This window comes from Podarcis raffonei, chromosome 1 (assembly GCF_027172205.1).
Source record: "Podarcis raffonei isolate rPodRaf1 chromosome 1, rPodRaf1.pri, whole genome shotgun sequence".
Lineage (NCBI taxonomy): Eukaryota > Metazoa > Chordata > Lepidosauria > Squamata > Lacertidae > Podarcis > Podarcis raffonei.
In genome coordinates, this window is record NC_070602.1 from 45,577,837 (window position 1) to 45,605,223 (window position 27,387).

A 27,387-nucleotide genomic window follows, 5' to 3' on the forward strand; every position below is an offset into this window, starting at 1 on the left:
CCTTGGAGATGAAGGGCGGGATATGAATTTACTAATTTAAGTAAAGAAAATAAAAAGGCTTTCACCAGTTAAGAGCCTCTGGAGCAGCAGGTTCTGCCTAAAATGAAGCAGCTGAGTCACTATGCCTCCAAAGCAAATGCCTGTGTGAAGGAAAGTCGATAAGGAAAATGCTGTGGCAAAGGATTTAGAAATTTCTGAAGATGGATTAGGTATCAGTAGGAAATGTCAGTAATTGGCAGCCGATGACACCAAACTCTGCCCACATCTACCAAGATTTTGCAACTGTGACTGGTGGTTTTTCAGACATCTCTACTCTAGTCCTAGGGATAAGGAGAATTCTTGTTCTACATGGGAACAGCCACATTGTTGTAAAATAAAATTGAATATGAAATGCTATTATATATTTATATTATATATTTATATTATATAATATAATATATATAATATATAATATTATATAAATACTAATCTGGCATCATTGAGAGGAATTAAACAGGCTGCTAAATGAATGTTCCATCACTGCAAGTATTTCTGACTGCACAAATAAATGTTCTCCTCTGTCCATCAAATTTGTTCCAGGCCTTTCCCCAACCCTCTGGAATAGATCTGAGGAGTATCTGGAGGGGATGAGAAGGAGAAAGGTCCTGTTGCACCATTGCAAATCCTTGCCCCGATGGCACAAATTAGTTGGAGTCTGCCCATTGTAAATTGCCCATCACTGACAGGAATGTTTTCTACTAAAATTTTTGAGCAGCTTCCCTGAAATGAAATAAAAATTGCCACAATAATCTCAATTAGCTTTAGCAAATCATTTATTTATCCTAGAGAGCTTCAACGTGCAAGTTTTGAATTTTTGCTCAGTTCTCAATCTGGAGTGTGGCAAAGATTTTCCAGATCAGGTGACCTTACTTAATTCCAATTGAAGCAAATATGCTTTCAGCCACTCGCATTTTTAAACGTTATGCATATTTCTTGCTACACAGCTATCTCTGGAATGGTGCACCACAGTAATAGAGGTGGTGCAAAATATTAGCTGGGGGTTTTCTATACAAATACTAGACAAGGTGCCCTTCAAGATTTTCATCTGTTCTGGAATTAAAAGTGTAAGGCAAAAATAATGAAAAAGTCATAGGATCCATGCATTCTTTATTTTTAATAATCAGATAAATACAGGGAAAATTGCAATAACCTATCAAAATGATATCTTAATTGGAAACATGTTTTAAAAAGACTTATTCACATTCAGTTCAGGTTATATACAAACCAGTGTTTGGAAAAAACAAAAAACAAAATGCTAGAGTGTAAAATAATTCAACTCTACCCCATTTCCAGTATTCCCACTGACAGACCAATATTGTGAGATTAAAAAAATCACACCACTGTACAAATGCAAGTACTGTAGATTTCTTGATAATGGCCTTTACACATAGCTGCCAAAACAATTTACCAAAAAACCCTTAAATGTTCTTCATTCTAATCATCCTCTGTAATGTACCCCAATTATTTGTTTCTTTTACTACACCATAAAGCAACTGCTCTAACTGTAATATCAAGAGCTTGCAAGTCAAAGACATCCAGGATGTGCTTTGTACTTCAAGAAGATTCAGCTATTTTCAGCTTACTACAGCCCTTAAAAGTTTGGTAACCATCAAGGTTGAATAAACTGCATTAACCCAACATTTCTAAATGGCACCTGAACTTACACGCCTCGTTCTAAAATGCTACTATACTGTATGCTACAGACGCCTCCCCCATTTCTGTCGTCAATTTATTAATAAATTCCATTATATGGAAAAGTCAGAGAAAATCCACATTCACAGTAGTACTCCTGTAACTCTTGCTTTGAATTTTCAAACTTCTGTTTACAAGCAATCCCCCTTAAAAGAGCCATGCAGAATTGCAGATACCAGAGCTCGCAATAGAACACTGAAGAACACTGACTTCTGTGTTAAGGTCAAATTTGATGGCCTGTTCAATAAGGAACTATATTCATATCTAACCAAACAGTACACTACAGTTGTCTTGTCTTTTGAAGGGTACTGTAATCTAATGTGTTCAAGTGAATTCAAATTACTGAATGACTTAGTCCTTCCTGAGAAGCTGTTAGTACCTAGCAACCTCTTCTGGGTTACAACTTTCCAAATGAATATTATATTAAATACACACGTCTCTTGTGTCCAAGTTTTGATTTTGGTTACTAAACCTAAACCATGTTAGTCGCTGCCACTGATTAAGAAACTGGCAGCAATGCAGTCAATTCTTTTAATATTTTACAAGATACAATTAGTGAGTGATCTTGTTTCAGACTCTTGTGCAACTTTTACTTCCTAGGTGCAAGCCAAGACCAAAAGAGATCACTTAGTTTACTTCATTTAAAGTTTACTGTATTCGATACACTAGTTAATAAACACTTTCCATCTTGAATTTTCTAACTTGAAGGTTAGACAACTAGCAAGTCAGAAAGAGGAATGTTGTCTTTTTAAATGGAGGGATTTATTTATTTTTGCACAGAAGCCCATTCCACCATAGTCCTAACCTGTACAGACATAGGTTCCCCATTTCACTGAGGCCTAACAAACTTGGTGAAATTGATCTTAACAGTGCAAAAACTAGTAGTGCGAGTCAATTCTAAGCAAGTTTTTCAGGGCATCCTGAAATTCATGTAAAGACTTCTATTGGTTTCTGCGGGTGCTGACTAGTTTCTTTCTTTCTGCAGATAAACATCACATGTCAGATGACATCTCTGCACTGCTCTGCTAAGATGTAGATCTGGGGTATCAACTGTAGTATCAGACTTTGTCAATCTCCTTCTAAAAGAATCATACTGACAGAGTCTCCCCCCACCCCGATAAACGTTCAAGTGAGGAACAATGTACAAATACAAACAAAACACCAACAGCTTATCATCTGACAATCAGTAGTTCATTTCAGATCCTATTCCTCAAATAATATTGGAAACAGAAAGCTGTTATTTACACAGCTTGCTCTGGCTTATCTCAGCCTGAGAGCCACAGTGAGTTTTTCCACATTATTAATGTTTATCCAAATTGAATTCAATAGGTAATTGTGGGCCATTCAGTGTTACAGGATTAGGTAGGTAGGTACATCTCATTTCAGTAGAGATGTTCTACTTTCTAGGTTGCAGCCTGGTGCATCTGACATTCTCAAGGGCACTCAAGTCGAGGCAATCGAAGAAGAAAGCCAACATAGCCAATATAGTCTTTGTGGAGGTTTTAGGTCTTTTTTTTCTAACATAACAAACACTTCTATATGAGTACTTCTGGAATGATTCCCAATGGAGAATACAAGTTTGTTTTTTTAAATTACCCTACAAGTGGTTACCACAAGAATTTTTCTGGAATTATCCAATGGGTAGGCCAGAGGACGAACTTGTTTTGCATATAGACTTTGTCTGAAAAACCCATATGTGTGATGAGCTCAGATGTAGTATTTTTCACATGTATGCTTTCACAGAGTTTGCTACATAACAGTCCTGTGGGGGTAAATGTTATGTGTCAGCCCTCAGTCTTATAAAATAAATATTTACTCTTTTTTACTTTTACAGTATAAACACATCCTATTTTACTAAATGATCCCAAGAAATGCTAAAAAAAAGTCTGAGAAAACAAGATGGAATTCCAAAATTCACCACTCTGTTGAAAAGAAAACTATAAATGTTTTTGGTTGCAGTGTGTTTCATTGCTTTTCTACAGCTTTTCACATCTCTCATTCTTCTATAGATTATAATGTTCATTATAATGCTGAAAGGACATTAAATATTCAGCATATTTTTATGGGGGGACAGGGAGAAATATAGGATTAAAAATGTCTCAGAAACAAGGACCCCACCTCTGATCTCATGACGAACCTGTTGTAAATGGAATCCAATGAACACTTGGCAGCATAATCAGAAGGTGTGTGTTTTGTGCCAAAGAATGCTAGAAATGTGCAAATTTGCACACAGGGTTTTGTACCAGAATGATAATTAGGAATTTTTAAATTCAACACAAAACACACAGAATGACTTGCATGATTTTTTTTTTCTTTAGACAAGATATAAATCTTCTCATCCAAAGTCCAGTTACTGTTCTCCAGGTAACCCAGAGTGGAAGCCGGGATGCAAGAGTTGATGTTCCGAAGCCAGGCTGACTTCAAATGGTCCAGATATCTCAGTTTGATTTACCAGTTCCCTTTCTTTAGCATCACAACAATTCTCAGCACTCTTCAGCAGTGGGGTGGAGGTGGAATCGCTATGCTAAACAGAAGTGTTGCTGGTGAAAGCATAGGTATCTTGTACATAAGGTCCTTTCAAAGATGTATAACTCAAGTTTGCTGAAGACTTAATGTGCTATAACCCTTTCATTAAGAGACCCTTTTTTGAAAAAAGAAGAGAAGAAACCAGTAGTGCCCAGCACAGCGGCAGTTAAGAAATAGGGAAAAATTTTTGCTCCCTCCCATATTTGCTACAGTCGTTACAAATGTCCATGGGTGATCAACTCTGAGTGTGCTAGATATACAACTGATGGGACGCAAGCTGGTCCATAAAAGGTTGCACCAAGTTATCTGTGGCAAAATAGAAAACGAGCCCAAAGGTTATAGAGATTGGAAGAGCTGGTAAGGCCTTTTTAAAAATGGCAAGCAGCAAGAGGGTAAGGCACAGGCCCTGGGGAGGAAAAGACAAAAAAGTACACACAAATTAGACAGTGGAACAAACACAAAATACTACAGGCTATGTTTGCCTGCTTCCAAGAAACACTATTTGCACTGAATGTTCTACAGATGATTCACACACTTTATCTTGTTGAGTGAAAATCCAACATGGATATGGCCACCGGGTATTATCTGTTGGCAGATTCTGAGCTCGGCTTCCCTCAGTTAAACAGCAGAGCCCGCCTGCTCTTGGAATCTGCAGGGAGTAGAGGCTCTTTCAACTGATCCTCAAAGCCCAGAGTGGCAAGCTGAAAAGCCTCATTTCCACCAGGCAGGTAGGTATTGGTGGCTCAGCATCATGCAGAGAATTCGAATTGGGTATGCACATTCTTCACATAAACTACATACCAGGTTCAGAATCTATCACAATTCATCCACTGATTTTTGAGGGGGACAAAACAGAGGTAACACACATTTAAGAAGCGCTAATGAGGCTGCCTGACCGGCAAGGCAGACAAACAAATCCCACAGAATAGAGCTCTGAAATGTGATCTCTAGAATCCCCTGATGCAGTAGTAATGACTTCACTTTGCTACTTAGAGTGAGACACTAACATTGCTACCTTAATATAATACTCACAATTAAAATGGCTACAAAACAGGCTAGAGTTGTGTTCCAGTCTCCGCTGGCCGTTGCCGAGGCTTTGCCGACCAGGACACTGTAGAAAATGAAGTCCCCTAGGCCAAGCTTAACTCCCCCTGCCGAGGAAAAGGAGAAGAACTAAGCAATGGCACAAAATGACTCCTGTCATTCAACCCTGAAATCAAGGCCATCTTAAGCAGCTAAAAGTATTTTGGTTCTTCCTGCTGCCCTTCTCTTGGCGATATTATGGCAATGCGCCGAATGCTTGTTATTTCATATCAAACAGATGTGACCTGAATAAATATGGTTGAAGTCCCAGGATTTCAACTCCACTGAGTCAATTAAGAACCAAAACAGGGAGTTGGAAAAAGCAGAAACACAAATTATTTCTTGGAAGCTTAATTTCTCAAGAAGATGAGTGAGTGCACATCACTAGAACGGAAATTGGGGAGGGGGGGGACACTCAACAACATCCACATCAGCATATGCAAATTAAGTGTACAGCTTCAGATTGAGTGGAAACAGATGACCGAGAATCATAGGGTAGAACTTGGAGAGGCGGGGGGGGGGGGGACCTTTGGCCCTCAAGATATTGATGAATCCCCCATCTGCTTCAGCAAGCATGGCCAATGGCTAGGGATGATGGACGTTGCAATTCAACATCTGGAGGCCAAAGGTCGTCCACCCATGATGTAGAGAGGCAGACTGCAGCCTCTGACTCCACAGTAAGCTCAGTGTTCTCCTTGCTTCCAAGAAGCTGCAGGAAATTGTAGTGGCAGTGGGCTTAACAATGTGGTCAGGTACTACATTACTGCCTTCCCACGACATTACAAATACTGCCCAACATACCTCTGTGCTTCCACCCACAGGTTTCCTAGTCATCTCCCTGCCATGTAAGTGGTATCATCAAGTGGGAAGTCCTTGACTGAAATTATGGCACATTCATCATGCATCTTACTTGATTACAACTTTCTGGTAAAAGACAACTTCAGTTTTTCTGCCTAGAAAGCAAATAATTTGCTCGGAGCTTGCAGTTTGTGCATAAAATGATAAGTTTGCTTGCTTGGAAGATTGCTTCAGTGCCTCGTGTCTCCTACAAAATTCTTATAATGATTTTTATAAAGTTACATGTGTCTAATTATGATGCATCCTTATAATTCAACCTATCTTTATGGTTTCTATATGAGTTACCTTAATTTTTTTAAGATAATCAGCAGCTTGGCAAGGTTTTTGGAATCATAACATTCAATTAACAGAAAACAGGAGGGCCTCTGTATTTTCATCCCATTCAATACAACTCAAGCAGTGCCTTAATGTTTTCTCAAGTCTTTAAGTTACAACAGTGGCACTGACTATCACTTCCAAACCCAGGTCCTCACTAGACTTTCCTCACTGGTCTTATCCTCAAGCATCCCTGTTGCCAGATAGCAGGTGGTATTTCTGTGCAAGGTCTCTTGTCCTGGTTAAATACCTAAATTCTTCCCAACGCTCCTTGCCTATATCTGTATCTGTGACAATGGCAATCTTGAGCACATATAGAAAGCCACAATTCTGCCAGTTGCACTTCTTATTTTGTCCCTTTCAGCTGGGAATTCCAGATGAGTGGGGAGAAGTACTATGGCCATTGTATTTCTCCACCCCCAATGATTTGGAATTCTCAGCTGAAACACACAAAATATGAACTTATTTTAGGGGGGAAATGTTTCTTTTGAATGCATCCCACGTATCCTCCAAGGAACTCAAGGTGGTGTACGTGGTTCCTCTTGCTCCCTATCCCTATCCTCACAAGGTAGGTTAGGCAGAGAGTGACTGGCCCAAGGCCACCCAGCAGGGCAGAGTGGGGATTAGAACCTTGGTGTTCCAGGTCCTAAGCCAACGCACTAACCACTACACCACACTGGTTCTGTCTTCAGAACAGAAGACCCATATATATTGTATCACAAAATGCTTTTGAAAGTACCTCCGGTTGCAAAAGTGGTCTGCCATGTGGCACAAGAGGCTGGTATACGAGAAACACAAGATGAATGCAGCTTGGGCATGTGGAGTAAGTTTTAATTTATTTATATTGGCCAATGTATCTTACAGGCATGGATAACAGGGTCTGCCTGTCTGTCCTCTCTCTCTTTCTCTCTCTTTATTTTAATCATATACATCCATTATCACAGTGGTGGGCTGGTGTCCCAAAAGTCTGGTGATGTGCACAAACTCCTACTATGTGTCTGTCTACATGTTCTATTAGTAAATGAACATCTGGACACAATGCTGCAACAAGGCATAAAAATTAAGCGATGTTCTGTGTGCACAGTACCAAAAAGCTTTACAGGAGTCTCCGATGAATGCAGCCCCAGTACTACTGCACAGAAAACATGATGAATAACCTACAAATACTTTTACTGTCTCCTTGATCTCTTGATTATGAACCAGTAATGACTGAAATGTTTACATTTCATCCTTACCTCCTGAACAGGGCACTTGAATAATTAAAGCAGAAATTACAATTTATGCTCTATACCTCATCTCTCATTGAAGCTTACAGTTTCATTTAAAGAATGACAAAGAAGCAGGTTCTTACGGCACCTGCTTATATAAAAGTAACACCCTTTAAGTTTCTGAGGGCAAGTAATCTGAAGCAAAAACCTTGTGAAGGTCTACAAGCATATCAACAACTAGTCCTTTTGCAATGGCCCAGATTCTTTTAGGTGCCTGCTAAGCTGACATATATTTATCTGGCAATGTTACTTACTTTCCTCTGGGTCTTCATCACTTGCTGGTGAACTACTGGGAAGATTCTGAACAGGTTGTCGCGTTTCAGGGGTTGATTCTTGATTCCCTATTCTACGAACTTGTTCCTGCACCCATTCCGGATTGAATCCTCCATCATCTGCCTCACTACTTGCATTCTGGCTCTGATTTGCTGGAACTGAAAAGAGAAAATGGGCTGAATCCAACAAAATCATTCCATGAACAGAACAACCTCTGCTCATGTAACAGAACTTCCACTCTGTGATCTTCAGATGAAGGGCAATATACAAATTTAATCAATAATAATTATAATAAAATACATTGTAGGGTTAATTTTATGGTTGGAATCCAATGTTTTGGACATCTAAAAACATCGTGAAAACTATCTTTAACAGAATAGTACTTTATGTTTATGTCTTTGTTGTAAATGTTATTTAGGATTTTTGTTCCATGTCTGCAGGAGATATGGAGACGAAAGGAAAAGAGCATGGGGGGGGGTTAATGGGATTCCAGAAGAATTAACATTATGTGTCATTACCCCAACTACCATTCCAGTATAGTTGTACCAATCACAGAAAGCAAAATTCTTTAATACAATTTCATAAAATCCTTGTACATGATGAGTAAAGTACTTTTTACTAGCAAAGGAGGGTCACTTGTAAGGAGATTGGTAAGTCAATGTGAAAAGAACTAAACTAAGCAAAGATGAAAAAACCCACCTTGTTTATCGTAAGTGGAGTTTTTGGTGGCTGTCTTTTGAGATTCAGGATCTTCTTCAGCCATGTTCACCAGCCATATCATTGTTGCTATTGGAAAAAATCAGAGATATCCTTAATTAACTGCTGCTACCTTTTTTTTAATTTTTTAACTACATGTCAATTACAGGAAAGTATATTTTTAAGGTTTTTTTCTTCTTCCAGAGTTCCATTATGCCACTGTAACTTCAGGAATCAGTGACTGGTTTTGTTTTCCCCTTCTTCCCTCCCCATCCCTGTTGCAAACCTGGTGTTTAGATTGTAAGCCAGTAAGATGTTTCATCTGCTACTGAGCCTGAAGGGCAGCATGAAAGTTATTTTAAATAAACAAATAAATATAGCAAAAAATGGAAGACGACAGTAACCAGGCTGTTTTCTCCGTTTGTTAACTGCACAGCTATCATTAAATCACTTGCATGAGTAAATGAGTGCTGGAAAGGCTAGTCGTAAGTCCAGCTGATTAAAAAAAACCCCTCTCTATTGCATAAAACTCTAATGCAATCTTAATTGGAAACAAAATGTCAAAATCAAATAGAAGTATGATTAGGCTATTTATTTATTTTTTTAAAAAAGAAATTTGCCAGTACAAATGCATAGTAGACACCCGTGGTAGAATCATTCGGATTAGTATAAAGAAATCAGATTGACTTAATCCAAATAGACAGGCACGTGTGTTTTATTTGTATAGTTTCGTAACCATAAAATCATTTGTACCGCTATCTGCATGAAATTGCAGGGTGTAACAATGTTCTACTTTCAATGTTGAATATTGGAATCCTTGAAAGGGATCCTTGAAAGTTACATACAAATCAATGGGCAGAGATCTCCCAAATTTCTAAGATGAACTTTGTATTTTTCAGTTGTATCTTTATAAATGCTTGTAAACAGGGCCAGCCTTGGATCCACTGAAGAAAGATATAAATGCAGTAAGTTAATACTGCTAAAAACAATTAGAGGTGTTTTGACCAGGCCAAATCCTTTTTCTCTCTTTCCATTTTTAATTAAGGTAGAACATAATGTTCTTTTCATCTTGGGACATCCTACGCAGCACACGTTCCAAGCTCTTGAGCCAACAGCAGATCTGAGTCCCAAAGAAATGAAAACGCGACAACACAGCTGCACATCTAGCGTCACACAACTTCAGCAGAAAATCAGATGGATTTTTAATATCCATAGTTTGGGAGTAGGCTGCAGAATATAAAACTCAACTCTGTATACTTACATGAGTAAATGAGTGCTGGGAACAAAGTCTCATTTCTTTCTTGAGCAGTTTCAACTAGCATACGAAGAGGTCCTTTAGGACACAATACAGCAACCAGATCTGAAAGACACCAACACTGGGGTCAACCCCCACAGAAAAAACTCCTGTCCAGAAAAAAAACTAAACTTTAGCAATACAGTTTCTTAAAAGTGGAGATTGCTTACACCTCAGCAGTCACCGTAAGACACCAGAGTGGATTGCAACAGTATAAAAATACCATACTAAAATCAATAAAAATAATTTACATAAAGAGAGTGGAATGCTCTCCCCCGGGAGGTTTGCATGGCATCTTCATTATATATCTTTAGGTACCAGGCAAAAACGTTTCTCTATAACCAGGCCTTGGGCTGATTTACATTCTACGACATTTTGGTTTTTTTGGGGTGTTTGTTGGGGGGGTATAATTGGTTTGTTTTATTATATATTTTGTGTTCTCCTTTTGTATTTTTATGTTGGGAACTGCTTTGTGATCTTCGGATGAAGGGCGATATACAAATTTAATAAATAATAGTAAAAACTGTGCCTCAGATGCCAAAGATCAGGTAAAAAGCTTAGTAAGCAGTTCAGTGCTCCTGCAGGAAGAAGTCTTACAGAAAATTTCAGGTTATGTGCTGGGATACTGCCTGTGTATCTCTCCACATTGTGGACAAAATATTACAGTAACCAAATCTTCACAGGTCTCACAATTGTGAAGATAAAGTCTTATTTGAAAAAATATATATGCAGCAACCAGAGTAATGTATCTGTTTATGAGCTTTCCAGTCTGATCATTTCTAAGTTCCCTCCATGGATACCAAAAAGTTCAGGCATCTTTATTTGACTTAACTAGTGAGGCAAGGCAGACTTAGCAAATGATGGCTGTCCTCCATTTCAATGTGGCCTCTGGGGCTTAAATCTATTCCTGCTCCACCCTATGTGGCTGCTTCTGGCAGGCTTCAAAAACATGTTAGCACCTGGGCATTCAATAGTTTTAGCTCACATATCAAAGAATAAAACTACTTTTACAACATGTACATGACACAGCCTATTCTCCAGGTTCTTTTTAAAATTGAACATTACATGGCTATCTCTAGAACTATGTAATTTTAAGACACTTAGACACTCTTTACCAAATTAAATGCCATCACTTTGTTTAGCAGCACACACACACACACACACACACACACACACACCAGATGTGCCTGAAATTCAATAGTGTGAAAAACATCCACTCTTCCTGAACGAAACATCCTCACTTACAGTCTTACGCAGATGCAAATGTGTATTTCCACGTGACCTGGCAATTCTTTTCATATTCAGCATAGATGTTAATAACAGTTATATAAATTGCCTTTATGCATAACAAACAAATTTTGAGTGCAGAATCTGAATGATGACAGAGTGTTATATGATGGTACTGTCAAATCTGCATAATCTTGTGACACGGAACATCTGTGTTTATGTGCAACCTTTGTTTCTGTACATCTTATGCAGAAGAACAAGAATGCTTTATAAAGGTCATTTGGATTTCCTGAACAAATACAATTTGAGGAGAAAGCATGTGACATTCACAAACCTGTTTTACACTGTGTGTATATCTCAAAAGGCTGCCAAGCTCCTGTTCCCACTTGAAAAAGGTAAAGCTTACATTTAAATGTGATCTGGCTCAAAAACTAGAGGTGTTTAGCATTAGCCAAAACCTGATGTAAGTATTCAAAAATTATGAATGGCAAAACCTGAGGAATCCTTCCCTTTACATCATACCTTGCTGTCTTGGGGGGAAACAAGAGTGCAAATAAAAAAAAATGACATGTTTGTTATACTTAAAAGTAGATTTTGTTCTAAACGCTTAACTAAAGTGATAAATGAACACTTTCCTACAGTAATTTATGTTTTAGTCGTTGGGGAATTTGGCTGCTCTTTGTGTTCTCTACTGTTCAGTGCTGCAAAGACATCACAATTCTCACCTCAGATCAAGCTTGGGAAGAAACTTGTCACATGGCTTGCGCAAATCTGCTCTTTCCCCCTTTTCTTTCTTTTTAGAATGAGAGCAACTTAACTTAAGAAAAGTCATGCTGGATCAGGCCAAAGGTAAACCTAGTCCAGCATCACCAAGGAGGAAGTATGTCATAAAAGATAAGATGGTATTAATTTATTAACTGCAAACTACGAAGAGTTGTTGTTACTAGATATTTTCCATAACAATTTTTTTTGTTATGAGATTTTTTGTTAAGAGATTCTTCTTAGGACTGGCTGCTATCAAGCAGCAAAATATGGAAAAGTTCTAGTTCCCTCTTTTTCAGAGGTCTTCTGAGTTTAGGTATTGAGAATGATATCTCTCTCCCATTAGCATCACCTATTTCATTTCACCAGAAACAGGCTGCCTCGAGGGCAAAGGATTGGGGAAAATAAATGCTTTGAAAATAAATTGTTCTTGTGATGGAATAGTCCACACACGGAAGAATAATCAAAGTATTCTACAGACTCACAGTATGATTTCTTAGACTTCAAAAGGACACAAGTAAAAGGGTCTGGTTCTTGATTCTAGTTTTCTAGGCATTAAATATAAAAGTGGAAAAAAGCAGAGTAAGTCAATGTTGTTCCTAGTAAAAGATGTGTTTGAAGGATCTTACCGTACACTGAAATCACTGCCAAGATGAGCCAGGCAGTCCATTCAGGGAGGTATTTGATAAATACCAGGGCCATTAGAGCACTTATCATAATGAGATAGGCTTGCTGGAGCCGGAGAGGGCCTTTCCAGTGAATGCAGATCATTCCCACCACTCCAAAGTTCCAGATCATGAGCGCTAGGGTAAAGTAGTCCATGGCAACGTTGTAAGTCTTAAAAACCTCCCTATTGGACACACACACAAGATTAAGAGAAAAACTTGTTACGCAAAGAATGGTGGAGAAGAAACAGCAACCGTCAACCCTGCAAATTATGTTTGCATTTTGTGCAGCAAGCTCAAAGTTTCTTCTTCATTTCCTAGCCTAGATTTAAAGCTTAGGGGTGGGGAATTCATTTAGAAGAAACACAGGATTCAAGTTTCATTTCAAATGTGGTGTCATGCTTTTAGGCTCGCTTGTGCATCACATTGTTTTATTGCCTTTTACCTCCTTCTAATCTCCGTAACTGGAAAAGTAATCACAACAGTGAGACATGTAAGTGTTCTACGCTATAACTAAACACCATTCACTCGTGTTCCAGAGAAGAGTTATTCAATTCTGAGTCTCCAAATGTTCCTAGTTCCTACCAAGCCCAGCCAGCTTAGCCTATGGTCTAGGACATGGGTCAGCAAACTTTTTCAGCAGGGGGCCGGTCCACTGTCCCTCAGACATTGTGGCAGGCCAGACTATATTTTTTTGGGGGGGGGGAATGAACGAATTCCTATGCCCCACAAATAACCCAGAGGTGCATTTTAAATAAAAGCACACATTCTACTCATATAAAAACATGCTGACTCCTGGGCCGTCCGCGGGCCAGATTTAGAAGGCGATTGGGCCGGATCCAGCCCCCGGGCCTTAGTTTGACTACCCATGGTCTAAGATAATGTGACTTGCAACATATCTAGGGACCCAAGGTTGAATATCTCTATTTTAGTCTTGATTGAGAAGCACACTCTTCTACAGCTCAGACTACAAGACTTAGTGAATTAAGAATCCTTAGTTCCTCGCTGAGAGGAATGTCCAAGGAAAAATACACAAAGCTTTGCAGTGCTGCACCCGTGGTATTCTTTACTCCAGACGTACTTCAATATTTACTTTTTACAAGGGGTATAGACTTTACCACCCAACAAAAATTTGCTAATCCTCTTACTTACTAACATTTCTAAAGGTCAAAATGCTTGTAAACTTACCCTAAGTAAATGAATGAGAAAAAGAAAAGCAAGAAGAGTGAAGAAACGATGAGCCACCCATGGATCACCTGAAAACACAAAAAACAACAGTATAATTTTACTATACACAAGGAATATAATAATGAAAACTGAAGCCCGTTTTTCTGGAATTTTTTTTTTCTTTTTACATACACCTAAACTACTAATAAAAAAGAAAACTGTCGTTTGTTGGTCAATAAGACAAGAACCTGGTTCACGTCACAGGTGATTGGCTCCTTCTGGGGTTTTTTCGCTGAGTGTGTGTGGCAACTAAGCCAAGGTTTGGCTTAACGTGCCATAGGGAGATGGTTATACTTGACAGAGTAGAGTACATATATATATTCCACAGTAAAATGTGTTCATTTCATAAGTACATGCAGTCCATGACAAAGGGAGGGAGAACCAGCATTATGGACAAATAAAGACTACAAGAGGTCCAAATAACCTGTTACAGGATTGGGCAGGTGGTTTGGATGATGCCTGTGGGTCCCTTCCAAGTCTGTGATGATGTATCTGTTAGGTTGGAATCTAGCAGAGGGAACCACTGAACCGGTCAAGCCAGTCTCTCTGTAAGATTAGCTGGGCTTGGAAGCACCCTTCAGCTACACAAGGCAAGAGTGACCATACTGCTATAGAGACAAATGTGTGGGCCTTTGCCCCCTGGCTGAACATTACATCATCCTAGGAGTACAAGATCAAGGAAAACATCAGTAAAGAGTGAGCTCTTTGTCTTACGTCTGGTCTGAAGCTAGAGGAGGAAGCTGGAGAGACACAGCAGCTTGACCTGCTTTGTGTGCTGAATCCAGAACTATGACTTTGGTGACCCTCCCCCTCCAACCTAGACTGTTAATGCTCTGAGCCCTTCCATCTTATTCTCATGCAATATATATGTATAAATAAAGCAATATATCCCAAAGACACCACAGTCCCCATTGACCTTCATTCCAAGAAAACTAAAGCCTGGGTAAGCACTGGGACCCCCTGGAGTCTCTTACCGATCAGAGATTGGAGTGCATGCAACAAAACCATTCTCTAATAGGTTGGGGTGGGGTTGTTGTTTTTTTTGCACATTTCCATATTATTCCCAGCTTTTAAAGGGTGCTTTAATTTAATTCAATATTTATTCTTTCCCTGAAAACAGGCCCACTAAATTAAAGTCAAAAATACACATTAGTTGCCAATTTAGATATTCATAGCTATCCTTATCTATAGTGAAATATCGAAAAAACGGCTATCTTTATTATTATCATCCTGTGCTGCTCTATCACAGTTGATCTTTAGCTTAGGCACTGTTTTAGCAACTATTTTGGCTCTTTGTATCCTGAAAATATTCCAGGTATGCTATTAGAAACAATGAGACAGACATGCTGAAGGCTTCAATAATAGCCTCAATACAGTAAGAGTAAACCTGAGCTCACCTTATAGCACCTGTACTTATAAAGCACAACCAGGAGTATGGTCATGACAATGATGACGCTAATCATAATGGCAGCATTGAGAATAGAATTCAGAGCCCTTTGTCCGACTGTTTCTGTATCTTCCGTGAATGGGGTGTAGATGCTGCAATAGAATACAGATAAAAAGTAAAAGGTGAAGTTTGTGCAATATGAATGCGTTCTTAAACTGTGGTAAGTTTTTGACTAAGCGCAAGAGACCAACCCTAAGGAGAGTTTGACAAATAAGCAAGCATTAGCACATACAGTACATACTCTGAGCCATAATTCTTCTAAATACAGTAGAACCTTGGTTCTCGAACTTAATCTGTTCTGGAAGTCAGTTCCACTCCCGAAACGTTCGAAAACCAAGGCATGCCTTCCAATTGGCGCTGGCGCCCCGGGAAAAATAGCCAACAGCCGCATCAGATGTTTGGCTTCTGAAAAACATTCGAAAACCGGAACACTTACTTCCGGGATTTTGGCATTCGGGAGCTGATTTGTTCGTCAACTAAGTCGTTCGAGAACCAAGGTTCCACTGTAATGCCTGTATGCCCACACCATCTAGTGGATATGGAATGAATTACAATTTAATATTTCATTCACTTGTTAACAAAACCAAAGGCAGACACAGGAAATACGTTGTAGTCAGAAAGCATACTTTTTGTAGTGAGGTTAATAAAAGATTACCATGCTAAAAAAAACCCCTTAAGACTGAGGACTTGAGCATATAGAATAAAAACTTGGGTTATTTATCTATAAAGTACTAGGTGCAACTTGACTTTACATGGGAATGCAACAATAGGAGCAATGTTGCATGTCATTATAAAATGAGAAACCTCAAGTTATCCTTTGGTTCACAGAATGTCACTGAAGGTATAACTAGATGTAACAGTGTACAGTATTATAATATGGGTCATTTAAAGTGGGACCTGGGTCCAGAATGATCTAAAGAAGAGAAGTGGGAGGAAGAAGCAGCTTAATCCTTCCCCTCCAAAACTGCCTCCCCCCCCCCAGTTGCTTTTCTCCTGGTAGAGCTCATTTCTAGTCTCAGAGCACGGCTGGGAGAAAAGCAGCTAGAGGAAGGGTCCCCCCCCCCAAAGAAAGCACAGCCAAGGGAACATTTGTCTCCTGCTTCCTGTTTGCTCACTGTATGACTGTGAAAGACTGGTGTAATGGCAGAACACAGAAAGGGGTAGATATCAGAGGACATCAGAGCAAAAAAGAAAAATAATAATACATACAGCTGTCCATCCTTCCGCGTATAAAAGCTGACAGACTTGATGGTTGCAACAACTACCACCATACAAAGCGTGACTGGTGCAAACAGCATAATCACATGCTTTGCCCCGTATTTCAGCGTCAGCTCTTCATCATCGTCGTCGTCATCTTGTTCCACCACTTGCCGAGTGCTGTGCTGTGGCTGCCCGTTAGAGGCTGAACCGGGATTATCGTTGCATCTTCGATCGCTGCTTTCATTACGCCGTCTTTCAACGTTGTCATTCTACAAACGTAATTTTAAAAATCCCAGATCCATAAGCACCTGCATGCAACATGTATATTCCATGTTGTAATTGTAAAGGGCAGAGCTCAGTGAGTAGTCTGGCAGCATTTGATGCTGCAGCACTGCTGAAGCTAAGTGGGCGTGGGTCCCGCCTGTGCCCAGACAGGACATCGCCAGAAGCCCCATGAAGTTGCCGGTTATAGGGATAATAAAATTATATTCCTAAAGGGCAACATGTGAAATAAAGGAAAGATTCAGCTGAAAGGATCTAAAGACCAGCAGAGCATCTAATATACAAGGGCAATTAATGATAACAGTCACACTGTAAGAAAAAGAAGTGATAAATGGTAAATGTGCACTTGTAGATGAAGCAGAAAGAAAGCATGTTAGGCAGGTCAGTTAGTGTTACAATCCTCAGGGGTAATTATGCTAATTAGACAGATATCAGTTACCTGTATTCAGTTAATTAGTGTACCATTTCTACATATGTGACAAATGCCAAAGTTAATTTACCTCAATAATTTTGTCTACAATATTCTTACTTGATATTGCTATTTACTAATGTGCCAAAAATAAAAAATGAATCAGCTCTTGGGGGAAAGAGCTTTGGTAAATTTCAACCTATTAGTCTCCTCGTTCCCCAACATTTTCCCATCACTTTTCTATCTGAAGCTTCTTTACAACCTGAAGAGATATAAAAACGTTTTAAAACCTGCAATTTACATTCAGTATTTTAACAAGGAACGCACAAGCACATTAGGATTCATGTGCTTTTTACTGATACACATCTTTTCCTTCCACTAGGGCATTTAGTAAGTAGCAGCCTCTCCTTCTGCCACAGCACCTTTCCCTTAAGAAGAGCTTCATGGCATAAAGTTGAGGCTTTGAAATAATATGGCTGTGTCAGATAGTCTTCTGATTTGGTTTTTGGATAGAACGTAATGCATTTGGATTCGAGTCCCAAAGTATTTCCTAAAAAATATATGCAGGAATGTTTCCCCACCCCCTTCTTTATGCCAATGTTTGCACTCTGCTGTACCATTTACCAAGTCTGCTGTACCATTTTCTTTCTTTCCTCACAGCACTGATTCCCCCCCCTCAATTAGTCATACAGTGACAGCAAATCAGGGATGATGTAATGAACAGGATGACATCATGAAGATACAATATCAATTTTGGCTAGAGGCTGATATCATTCCGAACTGAAATGTTGCCATGACCCTGAGACAAAGATTTCCTCCAGCCTTTTTGATACAATTACAAAATATAAAATAAATTAAACTGGGAGATGAGTGTGCTTTTCAATGTTGCCAAAAATGACATTGAGAAGCGCCTCCCTTTTGGCTGAACAGTATGCAAAAGTGCTGCACCTTCTGGTCTAGGAAAGGTAATACTTTAGAGCAAGGTGGGAACAGAGGAAGTAGGAAAACAGGAAGCAGGTATAAGCAAGAAGACTTCAAAAATTTCCAAGATTTTCATTTCCTTCCTTTGGTGTACTTGCATTAGGTATGGTGTCAGTGTAGCAACCAATTTTCTGAATAAATAATAAACTCCAATGCTGTGCTAGAGGGTCCAAGGTAAAATCTATGTCCTCAACAGCAGTAACAAAATAGGACTTATCCTTTGTTCCCGTAAGTGCAACTGTATCCATTCCAACACTTTTGCTTTTTAATTGCAAAGGGAACACAGGCCAATTATGAAAGGGTGTTGGAAATAAACAAGTACAGCATTACCACAAGACAGGAGCAGGTACAAGAGCAGTAATACCTATGCTTATGAGATTGTGGAGGTTGGCAGCGGTGGCATAAAAACATAAAACATTAGCTTGTATGCTGTTGTAGCATTCAAACGTAATACACCATATGAAATAATTTCAATTTAGAGAGGAAAAAATATCTCCCAAAAGCCGCAACATTATAGCGTAATAAAAGAATACAGATCAAAGGAATACACATCACAACCACACCCATGATCCTAAATTTCCTCTCCTGGTGAGAATCAAGTGCATCACATTTTTATTTAAAGAAACTGAAAATAACTGTTGATGGATTCAAAGAAACATCTTTGGCCCTTACTTTGGAAGGGAAAAAAAAGTGCAGTATGAAGTACAATTCAAAGACACTTGCAAGTGAATATTGATGACTGCTTCCTACAGGGAGTTAATTTTCACAGGCTGTATGAACTAAATAGTTTTTGTATCAGTTTTTCTGAAGGGTGGCATGATGGGTTTTGGCCACAAGTACACAAAGACGGAAGAAAGACATTATGACATGGTTCTTACTCCAAGTAAGAACTGTGCTGAGGGTTGCAATTCAGAACAGAAGATAAAGTAATGCACAACAGTGAAACCTGCAGGCATATCTGAGCAAAGATGCATTTTATGACACTGGGGATTGTGTCATATTTGTTGCACTTTGTTCCAGTACAGACAAAACACAAATCCCTACCTGATTAGCATTAAACAGATCACAGGTCAGAGGTGCCACCTGCAGTGGAAGCAAAGGAACAGATTCCTCAGTTTCATCAGCCATTATGGAAGCAAAGCCTTGAAAGAGGTTTGAACCAGACCCTTGTGCTTCTGGTGTATGGGCAAGAATGACTGTATATCTTCAAGGTGAATGAGTAATACCAAAGATAAACAGCAGCCTTGGCAACTATCAAAAAAAAGAGTTAAATATCAAACCCAAGCAATAGTCCCAAAGGTGCAGAACTGGGACGTGTGAACTTCCTGAACTATGTCAGTGCCTTTTCACCCAACTGGAAATGCAGAAGGCAGCTCCAGGAAAGAGATATGATGGTGTGTAGGGTTTGAAAATTTTGCCAAATTTTGGACTTCCACTGACTCTTCAATTACTGAGGATTCTATGTAGGATGAGCCTTGGTTTCTGCAAGGAGTCAGTGCAGTAAGTGAACCTTTTAGAGGGGAAACCTTTTTCCAACTACGGCTCTTACCATAAATGGTTATCAAGTAGCATGTGAAAATGGCAGTATTTGAAACACAGATTCTGGGTCATTCAGTACAAATGAATGTGTTTACTATCTCTTAAGATGCAAGAGATTTTCAGGTAAACTTGAAAAACTTGTATCAGGAGTTGGGTGAACTAATGCTGAGAAACCTTCACATTCAGTATGGAAACTTTTGGGAGGTCTGCTTGGCACTAAGGTTTCAAAAAGATGTTCAAAGCACTGGAACTCATGTTGAAAAGCAATGAACTGGTAAGGTATTACAAGTGTCTGCAATCTTTGAAAGGAAATTAGGGAGCAATAATATTTTTTAAATGATGCTGTTCCTGCATGCTGATCCTGTGTATAACATCATCTGGACTGGCCACTCAGAATAGGAACCATACCTATGCATTTATTTTAATAAAAAATACTGAAATTTTCACTTTTATGGCACAAGCTGTTTAAGATTTTGTAAATGATACTGAAATAATACTGGTTCAAAATGTCTTACAAATTCTTCACAAATGTCAGTTTCTGTTTGGCCCCTCATTGTTCAGCACATGCTATGGTATTTCTGTAAAAGCCCCATTCTGAATGAATATAGTAGAACACAGTTAAAACAATAAAAGACGTGACTTTTCCTGCATAATGTATTGCAACATTATTGGTAAAGCTAATGATCAAATTGCCCACGAAGCCTTATGAGTTCTAAAATTTCACTGAGGATCCGGACACAGAGACAAGGTCCAGAATTTAGCAGTGACCTGATGAAACAGCTGAAGCTTTGAATGAGTAAGCTAAATGACCAGAAGAGATGATGCTCTTGTGTCTTAAGATGTAAAATCCTCTCTTGGCTTCCTTGAGAGCTTGTGGGGCTCCAAAACAGGCCCAAGCTGTCTGCAATTGCATATGATTTGAACTGCCATAAATTTAACAAGGTAGAAAGTCCCAAAGTCAAGACTTCAAAGCATCTTGCAAGGCAGCATCATACAAAGCCCCCATCCCACATTTTAGCATTGGATTCCAAAGCATATCCCTTCCTGAATCAATAAATCAGAAAGGGGTTTGCATGAAATTCTGCCAAACTGAGCAGGTTTTAACATTAACTCATAAGGTGATGAGCAGGGAGTTAAGTGACAAGTGACATCAGCTGATGAGCTGGAGGGTATGGTTTGGAGAAAATGGCCCAGGGCCCACACTAATTTGGACATAAGGCTAAGTCAGATACTATGGCTTGTTTCTACCTATGTAGCAAAAGTGGGTAAGAGCAAAACATCCAGTACTGATATGTTGACCATAAACCATTAACTATGGTTTACTGTGACAGGTGAACAAGGCCAGTAATTCTGAATATGAACTAGATCATGCAGCTTTCTAGTGAATTCAGATCTTCAGAAACTTTGATTGAATAAGGCCTTTTTCGTTTATTTTATTTAAAAGATAACCCACTTTGCAGGCTACATTGCCCTCACAATGTGACAAGGGTTTAAAGCAAGAAGTTTTCCAGAGTTACTTCATCAGTCATCCGCTTTTGAGCCCAGATTGTGGTTCTTTATCAGGCAAGTGAGACTGGAAGAGTCACAAATACAGAGGATACTACAAGTACAAAAGTTCAAGCAGATGCCACAACACAGTATGCAGTGCCAATTTCTTAAAGTGTGAAACATCAGTTGCAATATTAAATTAGCATTATGTGTATTAAGAGAAGAAAAAGAAGGAACAGAGCCTCCTCTGTAGTGGCGCCCTGCCTGTGGAACACCCTTTCCTTACAATCAGCACCAATGCTATCCTCGTGTTGGCACCAGGTTAAGAGTTATTTCTTTTCCCAGACATTTTAAGTCGATAACTGTTTAACCTACTTCCTGCTCTGTTGTTTTTAGCTACCCTTTTTGCTTGATGGTATATTTTAACAGTACTGTTTATTTTATTATTTAAGTGGCTGTTTTTACTTTTTGTTCTGTGCTCCACCCTGATATCAGTACAGACAAATGGCAGATTGTAAATATTTTAATAAAACATAAACAAATAAATCCTAATGTTCACACAGCAAATAAATAAATAAATCTGTACTGTCTATAAAAACTAAGGAGTACGGTGGAACCTTGGTTCCCGAACGGCTTAGTTGCCGAACAAATTGGCTCCCGAACGCCGCAAACCCGGAAGTAAGTGTTCCGGTTTGTGAATGCTTTTCAGAAACCAAATATACGATTCGGCTTCCACTTGAGCGCAGGAAGCTCCTGCAGCCAATCAGAAGCCACACCTTGGTTTTCGAACGGTTTCGGGAGTCGAATGGACTCCCGGAACAGATTAAGTTTTAGAACCAAGGTACCAGTGTATACAATCTGATAACTTAATAAATCAAAGTTAAAGAGTTTACTGGTCACTGCTTTCTAAAGTAGTATAATATGCATGTGGTGTGAAAGATTTAGCAAGGAATGAAACAGGAATTTCTCCCCTTAAATGCATTTATATTATTTTTATTATTATTTACATTGGTATCCTGTCTTTCTTCCAAGGGCTGAAGACAGCACACTTTTTAATCTACAAAACCACTTTATAATGGTAGGTTAGGCTTAGTGATAGTGACTGGACAAAGATCACACAATTAGTTTATGGCCAAGCATGGATTTGAACCTGGTCTTCTCACTCCTAGTCCAATACTCTAACCCAGGCACAGGCAAACTCGGCCCTCCAGATGTTTTGGGACTACAATTCCCATCACCCCTGACCACTGGTCCTGTTAGCTAGGGATGATAGGAGTTGTAGTCCCAAAACATCTGGAGGGCCGAGTTTGCCTATGCCTGCTCTCACCACTTCACTACACCTGCTAAATGTTGCTTTCTTCATGACATTCAAGATTACAAGACCCATTTAACAAACACAAGAGGCTTTACACAATCTTTCAGCATTTTGTAACACAGCTACCATATGCAGTTTATAATCTGGCATGTGAAAAAAACAGTCCTTACGTACAGTATTGGTCTGATGGTTGTCAGGCAAGTTCTCTCTCAGCTGCCCACGCTGGACTTGTGATAAGTGTGCAGATAGTTCTGCCATTGGAACTTGGTACTCCACAAATGCTCCTTCTTCTTGAGATACTGCAACTGTAATTTTTTTAAAAAGAGAGAGTCTGAAATCCTTTGTTATCTTACCCTAAACTGAAATGATGTTCCTGCTTTAAGCTGTTGGCTTTCAAGACAAGAGTGAAGGGGAAAGTAATTGAACGCAAGTACACTGCTGCCTGACCATCTAACTATTTCCATACCATTGTTAGGTGATCTGTTGTACACCATGGAGTCATTTGTTCTTCCTGTCCTGGGTGGGCCCTCCCTCCCATTTTGGAGATAATTGTGGTTCGTATATCTGCACTGATGTTAAAAAGCTAACAATAGTTAACACAAACCAGTTTCTAACCGTTGGGTTGAAAATGGTTGCTTGTCACTCCCTATGGTTAATTTTGACATCGAGCAGGGACAGTGCTAACCACAGCTGGCCACATTAAAAGGTAGGATAATATAACCAACAGAGACAAGGGAAATTTTCAACCCTTTAGACTTATTTATTCTATACAGTGGTACCTCGGGATGCGAACGGGATCCGTTCCAGAGCCCCGTTCGCATCCAGAAGCAAACATAACTAGCGTCGGCATGTCTGCGCATGCGCACGTCGCTTTTCGCCGCTTCTGCGCATGACGTAATTTTGAGTGCCTGCGCATGCGGTGAAACCCGGAAGTAATGCGCTCCGTTACTTCCTGGTTGCCGCGGAGCGCAACTCAAACGCGCTCAACATGAAGCATATTCAACCCGAGGTATGACTGTACACTGAAAAATACTGTTTCAATAACGTGCCTGCTCTGAGATTTAAAATAAAAGATAGCTACAGAGTTCACTGGCAGAAACACTTCATTATCATCTTGAACAGATGCTCCAACAAGGCTTTGGGGATGCAATCAAGAATGATGGTTTCGATACTTTCCACCCTGGTGGCAAGATTGGTAGGCTAGCTGATGTGTATAATAGTAATCCTTCTTCTACTGACACGTTTGGCCAAGCTCCACCTGAAGAATGTCTAGAATAAATAATTGCATAGGCTCAGACAGTTGATCATTGCTTTCACCTTCACCGAAAACTGCTTAAGATTTCAGTGTTCACTCTGTTCTGACTTTATTCTATGAGACATACACACATGGAAGATTATTAACTGTCCAGTAGGACAGCATTAAACAATCACAGAGAAAAATTAAAATATATAGTCATAGCATCTACTGTTGTTTATTTGAGTTTGCATTCTATTCATCAAGTCTAAGGAAGCAATGTTTGAGTAGTAGTATACTGTTATTATATTTTACTAAGAGAGCTAAATAAGACTCCATACTTATTTCTCCACAGCCATTTATCAGTGAAGGAATGCAATAATGGGGAAAGTCAGATATTTGAACACCATATGTAGTAATAAATGAGCACCATCTATTAGTAGACAGTTAACTTTTTTCTGGTTTGGTATTCTTGCAGTTAGCATTGCCAATTATTATTTTGATAAAAATCGATAGCATGGAGGAGTGAATGTGGGAGGTGGAGAATATTATAAAGGAAGGATGTTGCAAATGCTTATAAAAACACAGAGTCCATAATTTTCTTCACATTTGTTAATGAAATAAATGATATACTTTACTCAGACTGATTCTTTGAAAGAAGTGTTGGTACTCTCTTCTGTAGTATTTCCACTGAACTTTCATAAACTATGTGGAAGCAACCTAGAAAAAGCCTCTAACTACAAGGGATGCACATATTAATTATTAAGAAATATCTCACATGTGGACCAAGTGGATTTTAGAAGTTACTGCATGCATGGCACAATGAATGAGAATTAAATTTTAAAGGAAACAAACTAGAATGATTGGAGGGAACTGAGAAATGAAGCTGGTTTAAAAACAGGAAGAAAGTGCATGACAGGTTGTAAATAGGATTAAAAATATATTAATGCTTTATTATTTCAGGTAGAGATGATCTGTTCTTAAACAGGAACATTTCTCTGGATACTTATTTTCAGCACAGAGATGCTTTACAACACAAAGCCAGTACAGACACAACCTTGTTATCTGATCAACTCCAGTATGGAAATCTATGTCCCCACTGTGGAAGGATGTGTGGATCCAGAATTGGCATTCACAGTCACTTATGGACTCACTGTTAAAACTGTGTTCATGGAATACAATCTTACTCGGCTATGAGTGATCGCCAAAGAAGTAGTAGTAGTAGTAGTTTTCTGTTGTATCATTAAGGGTTGCTGTATTTCTTTTAGATGCTAATCTGCATATTAGCAATATTCTATTATCAATTTTATGTTGTGGATGCTCTACTATTATTGTGACTCACCCTGAGATTATTTGTACAATGAAGGGAGCACTATAATTTTTGGAAATTAATCACAGTTAAGCAGTCAGGAGTGGACCACAGGACTGAATTCTTTCTCCTTTCTAGAACACAAATTTGTCTTGCTGGACCTAGTTGTGCTTAGCTGCTACAGATAGCAATGACTAGTGCCCTCCTTAACAGAGGATTTCAAACTAGCTTCAAGTGACAACAAATTATAATATTAGCAGTGACATTAATCATGGTTGGAACTAACCAAGGTTCCTGTGAAGTGTTCTCTTAACAGACATTATTTGATTGGAAACCACTGAAACAAAATGACAGGAAAACGTAATCCATTGCTTAGCAACCAATCAATTCATGAACAGTCTAGACAGATTATGATAGTCCTGCCAACTTTTTTGAAATGTGATAGTAATAGCAATTAGAAGGAGCTGTGGCCAATTCAAAAGCACTAAAAAGGAAACCTGTGCATTACCTCATTTTCATTTGTTTCCAAGAGTGCTTAGAATATTACTTACTTGGCTTGGAATATACCCCAGTTACACTGCTGGGTTCCATATTTCCATTGTCAATGCCAATTAGAACCCTACTTTACATATGATAAATATGCAAAGAAATAAGGGAAAGTCCAACTTTCTACTATCCGGACTATACAAATGATTTACACTTACTTTTTTCAATTTTTAATATGGTTAGACTTTTTTTTTAAAAAAGTCTTATACCATCTAAGTGATCTACAACCCTCTCCTATCAGATAATCTCCTCAAAACTCAATAAAGAGGGGTGGGTTAGCAAAGCAGACCTAAGACCAAATTTCATCAGTACAGCCAATCAGAAATATGTGCATCGCCACATATTTCTGTATCTCATTGATAAGCACCAGTTTAGAGGCTTCAAGACCTCTGGTGGAAAGCGAAAAAGAACTGGCTAACATACTTCAAAAGGAGCACTTAGTCTTTATTCTGAAATAAGTCAGAAAACAACTGGACACAAACAGCAGTCCAGTACTATCAGAACACTGTGCCAAAGGAAAAAGCACCATTTTTAAAAAAACACTCAGAAGAGAACTTTCAACAGACATAAGATTTCCCCATTACCACATCCCCATGATGACATAAGCTCCAAGTTTCCGCATTCTGTACAACTACAAAAGACACAGAGGGTAAAAATCAACGTAAGCTTTACTCAGAGTAGGCTCAGTGAAATTAATGAACGCAAGTAATCCCATCAATTCCAGTAGTCTACTCTCCGAGTAAAACTTAGAATCCCACTCAGAGCTTCTAAAGCCACTGCTAGCATACCAAGTCCATTTTGGCTATGCTGTAGGCTCAAAATCACTTAAGGTCGCGCGATCCTACGAAAATAAATAAATCCCATTAAACCTATCCATTCTGAAGGAAATCAGCCCTGAGTGCTCACTGGAAGGACAGATCGTGAAGCTGAGGCTCCAATACTTTGGCCACCTCACAAGAAGAGAAGACTCCTTGGAAAAGACCCTGATGCTGGGAAAGATTGAGGGCACAAGGAGAAGAGGACGACAGAGGACGAGATGGCTACTAATATGAATTTGACCAAACTGCAGGAGGCAGTGGAAGACAGGAGTGCCTGGCGTGCTCTGGGGTCACGAAGAGTCGGACACGACTGAACAACAACAAACTTAACGAGGCTTACTAATAAGTAGACACGCCTAGGAGTGCACTTTAATTCAGATTTCAACACACTTCCGACACGGACTGGAGGTCCGCGGGAGTGGCTGGAGGAGACCCGCCCTCTTTCCGGGGCATTTTCACCCACGAAGGGAAGGCGGGGAGGTGGGATTCCAGCCCGTATTGTTTAAAGTGTCTGAAGCCAGGAGGAGGTTTCGTGTGGGGAGGGGCACCCTTTCTGATCTGAGACAAAGAGGGCCACGGAGGCGTGAAGGAAGGCTGGCCCCGGAGTCCCATGACTCCCCTCGGAAACGCTCGTGTGAGGAAGGGGCGAGAGGAGGGGGGACGTGACGAGAGGAAGGGGAAGGGCCCCCATCCCCCCGAAAGAGGAGCCCCGCTTCCTTTCCCCCTCACGGGCCTGCTTTTCTCGTCGCGCTCTTCGCAGCTCCCCGCCCCGGGCCCACCTCTCCTTACCTGTCCCCCCTCGGAGCCGGTCCCACCGGTTTGTTTTCTTCCCGGCCCGAATTCACAGCACAACCCCCTCCCTCCCACCCCCTCCTCCCGCGACACGCACGGCGC

At 39.6% G+C, this 27,387-nt stretch overlaps 1 protein-coding gene across 4 annotated transcripts; it reads right to left on the minus strand.

Moving 5' to 3' along the window:
• Positions 1 to 1,129: 1,129 nt before the first annotated feature.
• Positions 1,130 to 27,387, minus strand: PSEN1 (presenilin 1). 4 transcript variants are annotated; one of them, XM_053384255.1, is made up of 13 exons: positions 27,283 to 27,387; positions 22,761 to 22,891; positions 19,289 to 19,327; positions 16,582 to 16,841; positions 15,809 to 15,901; positions 15,323 to 15,464; positions 13,887 to 13,954; positions 12,663 to 12,883; positions 10,012 to 10,110; positions 8,754 to 8,840; positions 8,036 to 8,212; positions 5,290 to 5,408; positions 1,130 to 4,663 (listed from the first exon to the last, which is right to left on the minus strand). In XM_053384255.1, the coding sequence occupies exons 2-13, from the start codon at positions 22,842 to 22,844 to the stop codon at positions 4,508 to 4,510; spliced, it is 1,545 nt and encodes a 514-aa protein (XP_053240230.1). In that variant the 5' UTR covers positions 22,845 to 22,891; positions 27,283 to 27,387; the 3' UTR covers positions 1,130 to 4,507. The 4 variants fall into 4 exon arrangements, with proteins under 4 accessions (XP_053240230.1, XP_053240239.1, XP_053240249.1 ...); XM_053384264.1 differs by lacking the exon at positions 19,289 to 19,327; XM_053384274.1 differs by lacking the exon at positions 15,809 to 15,901.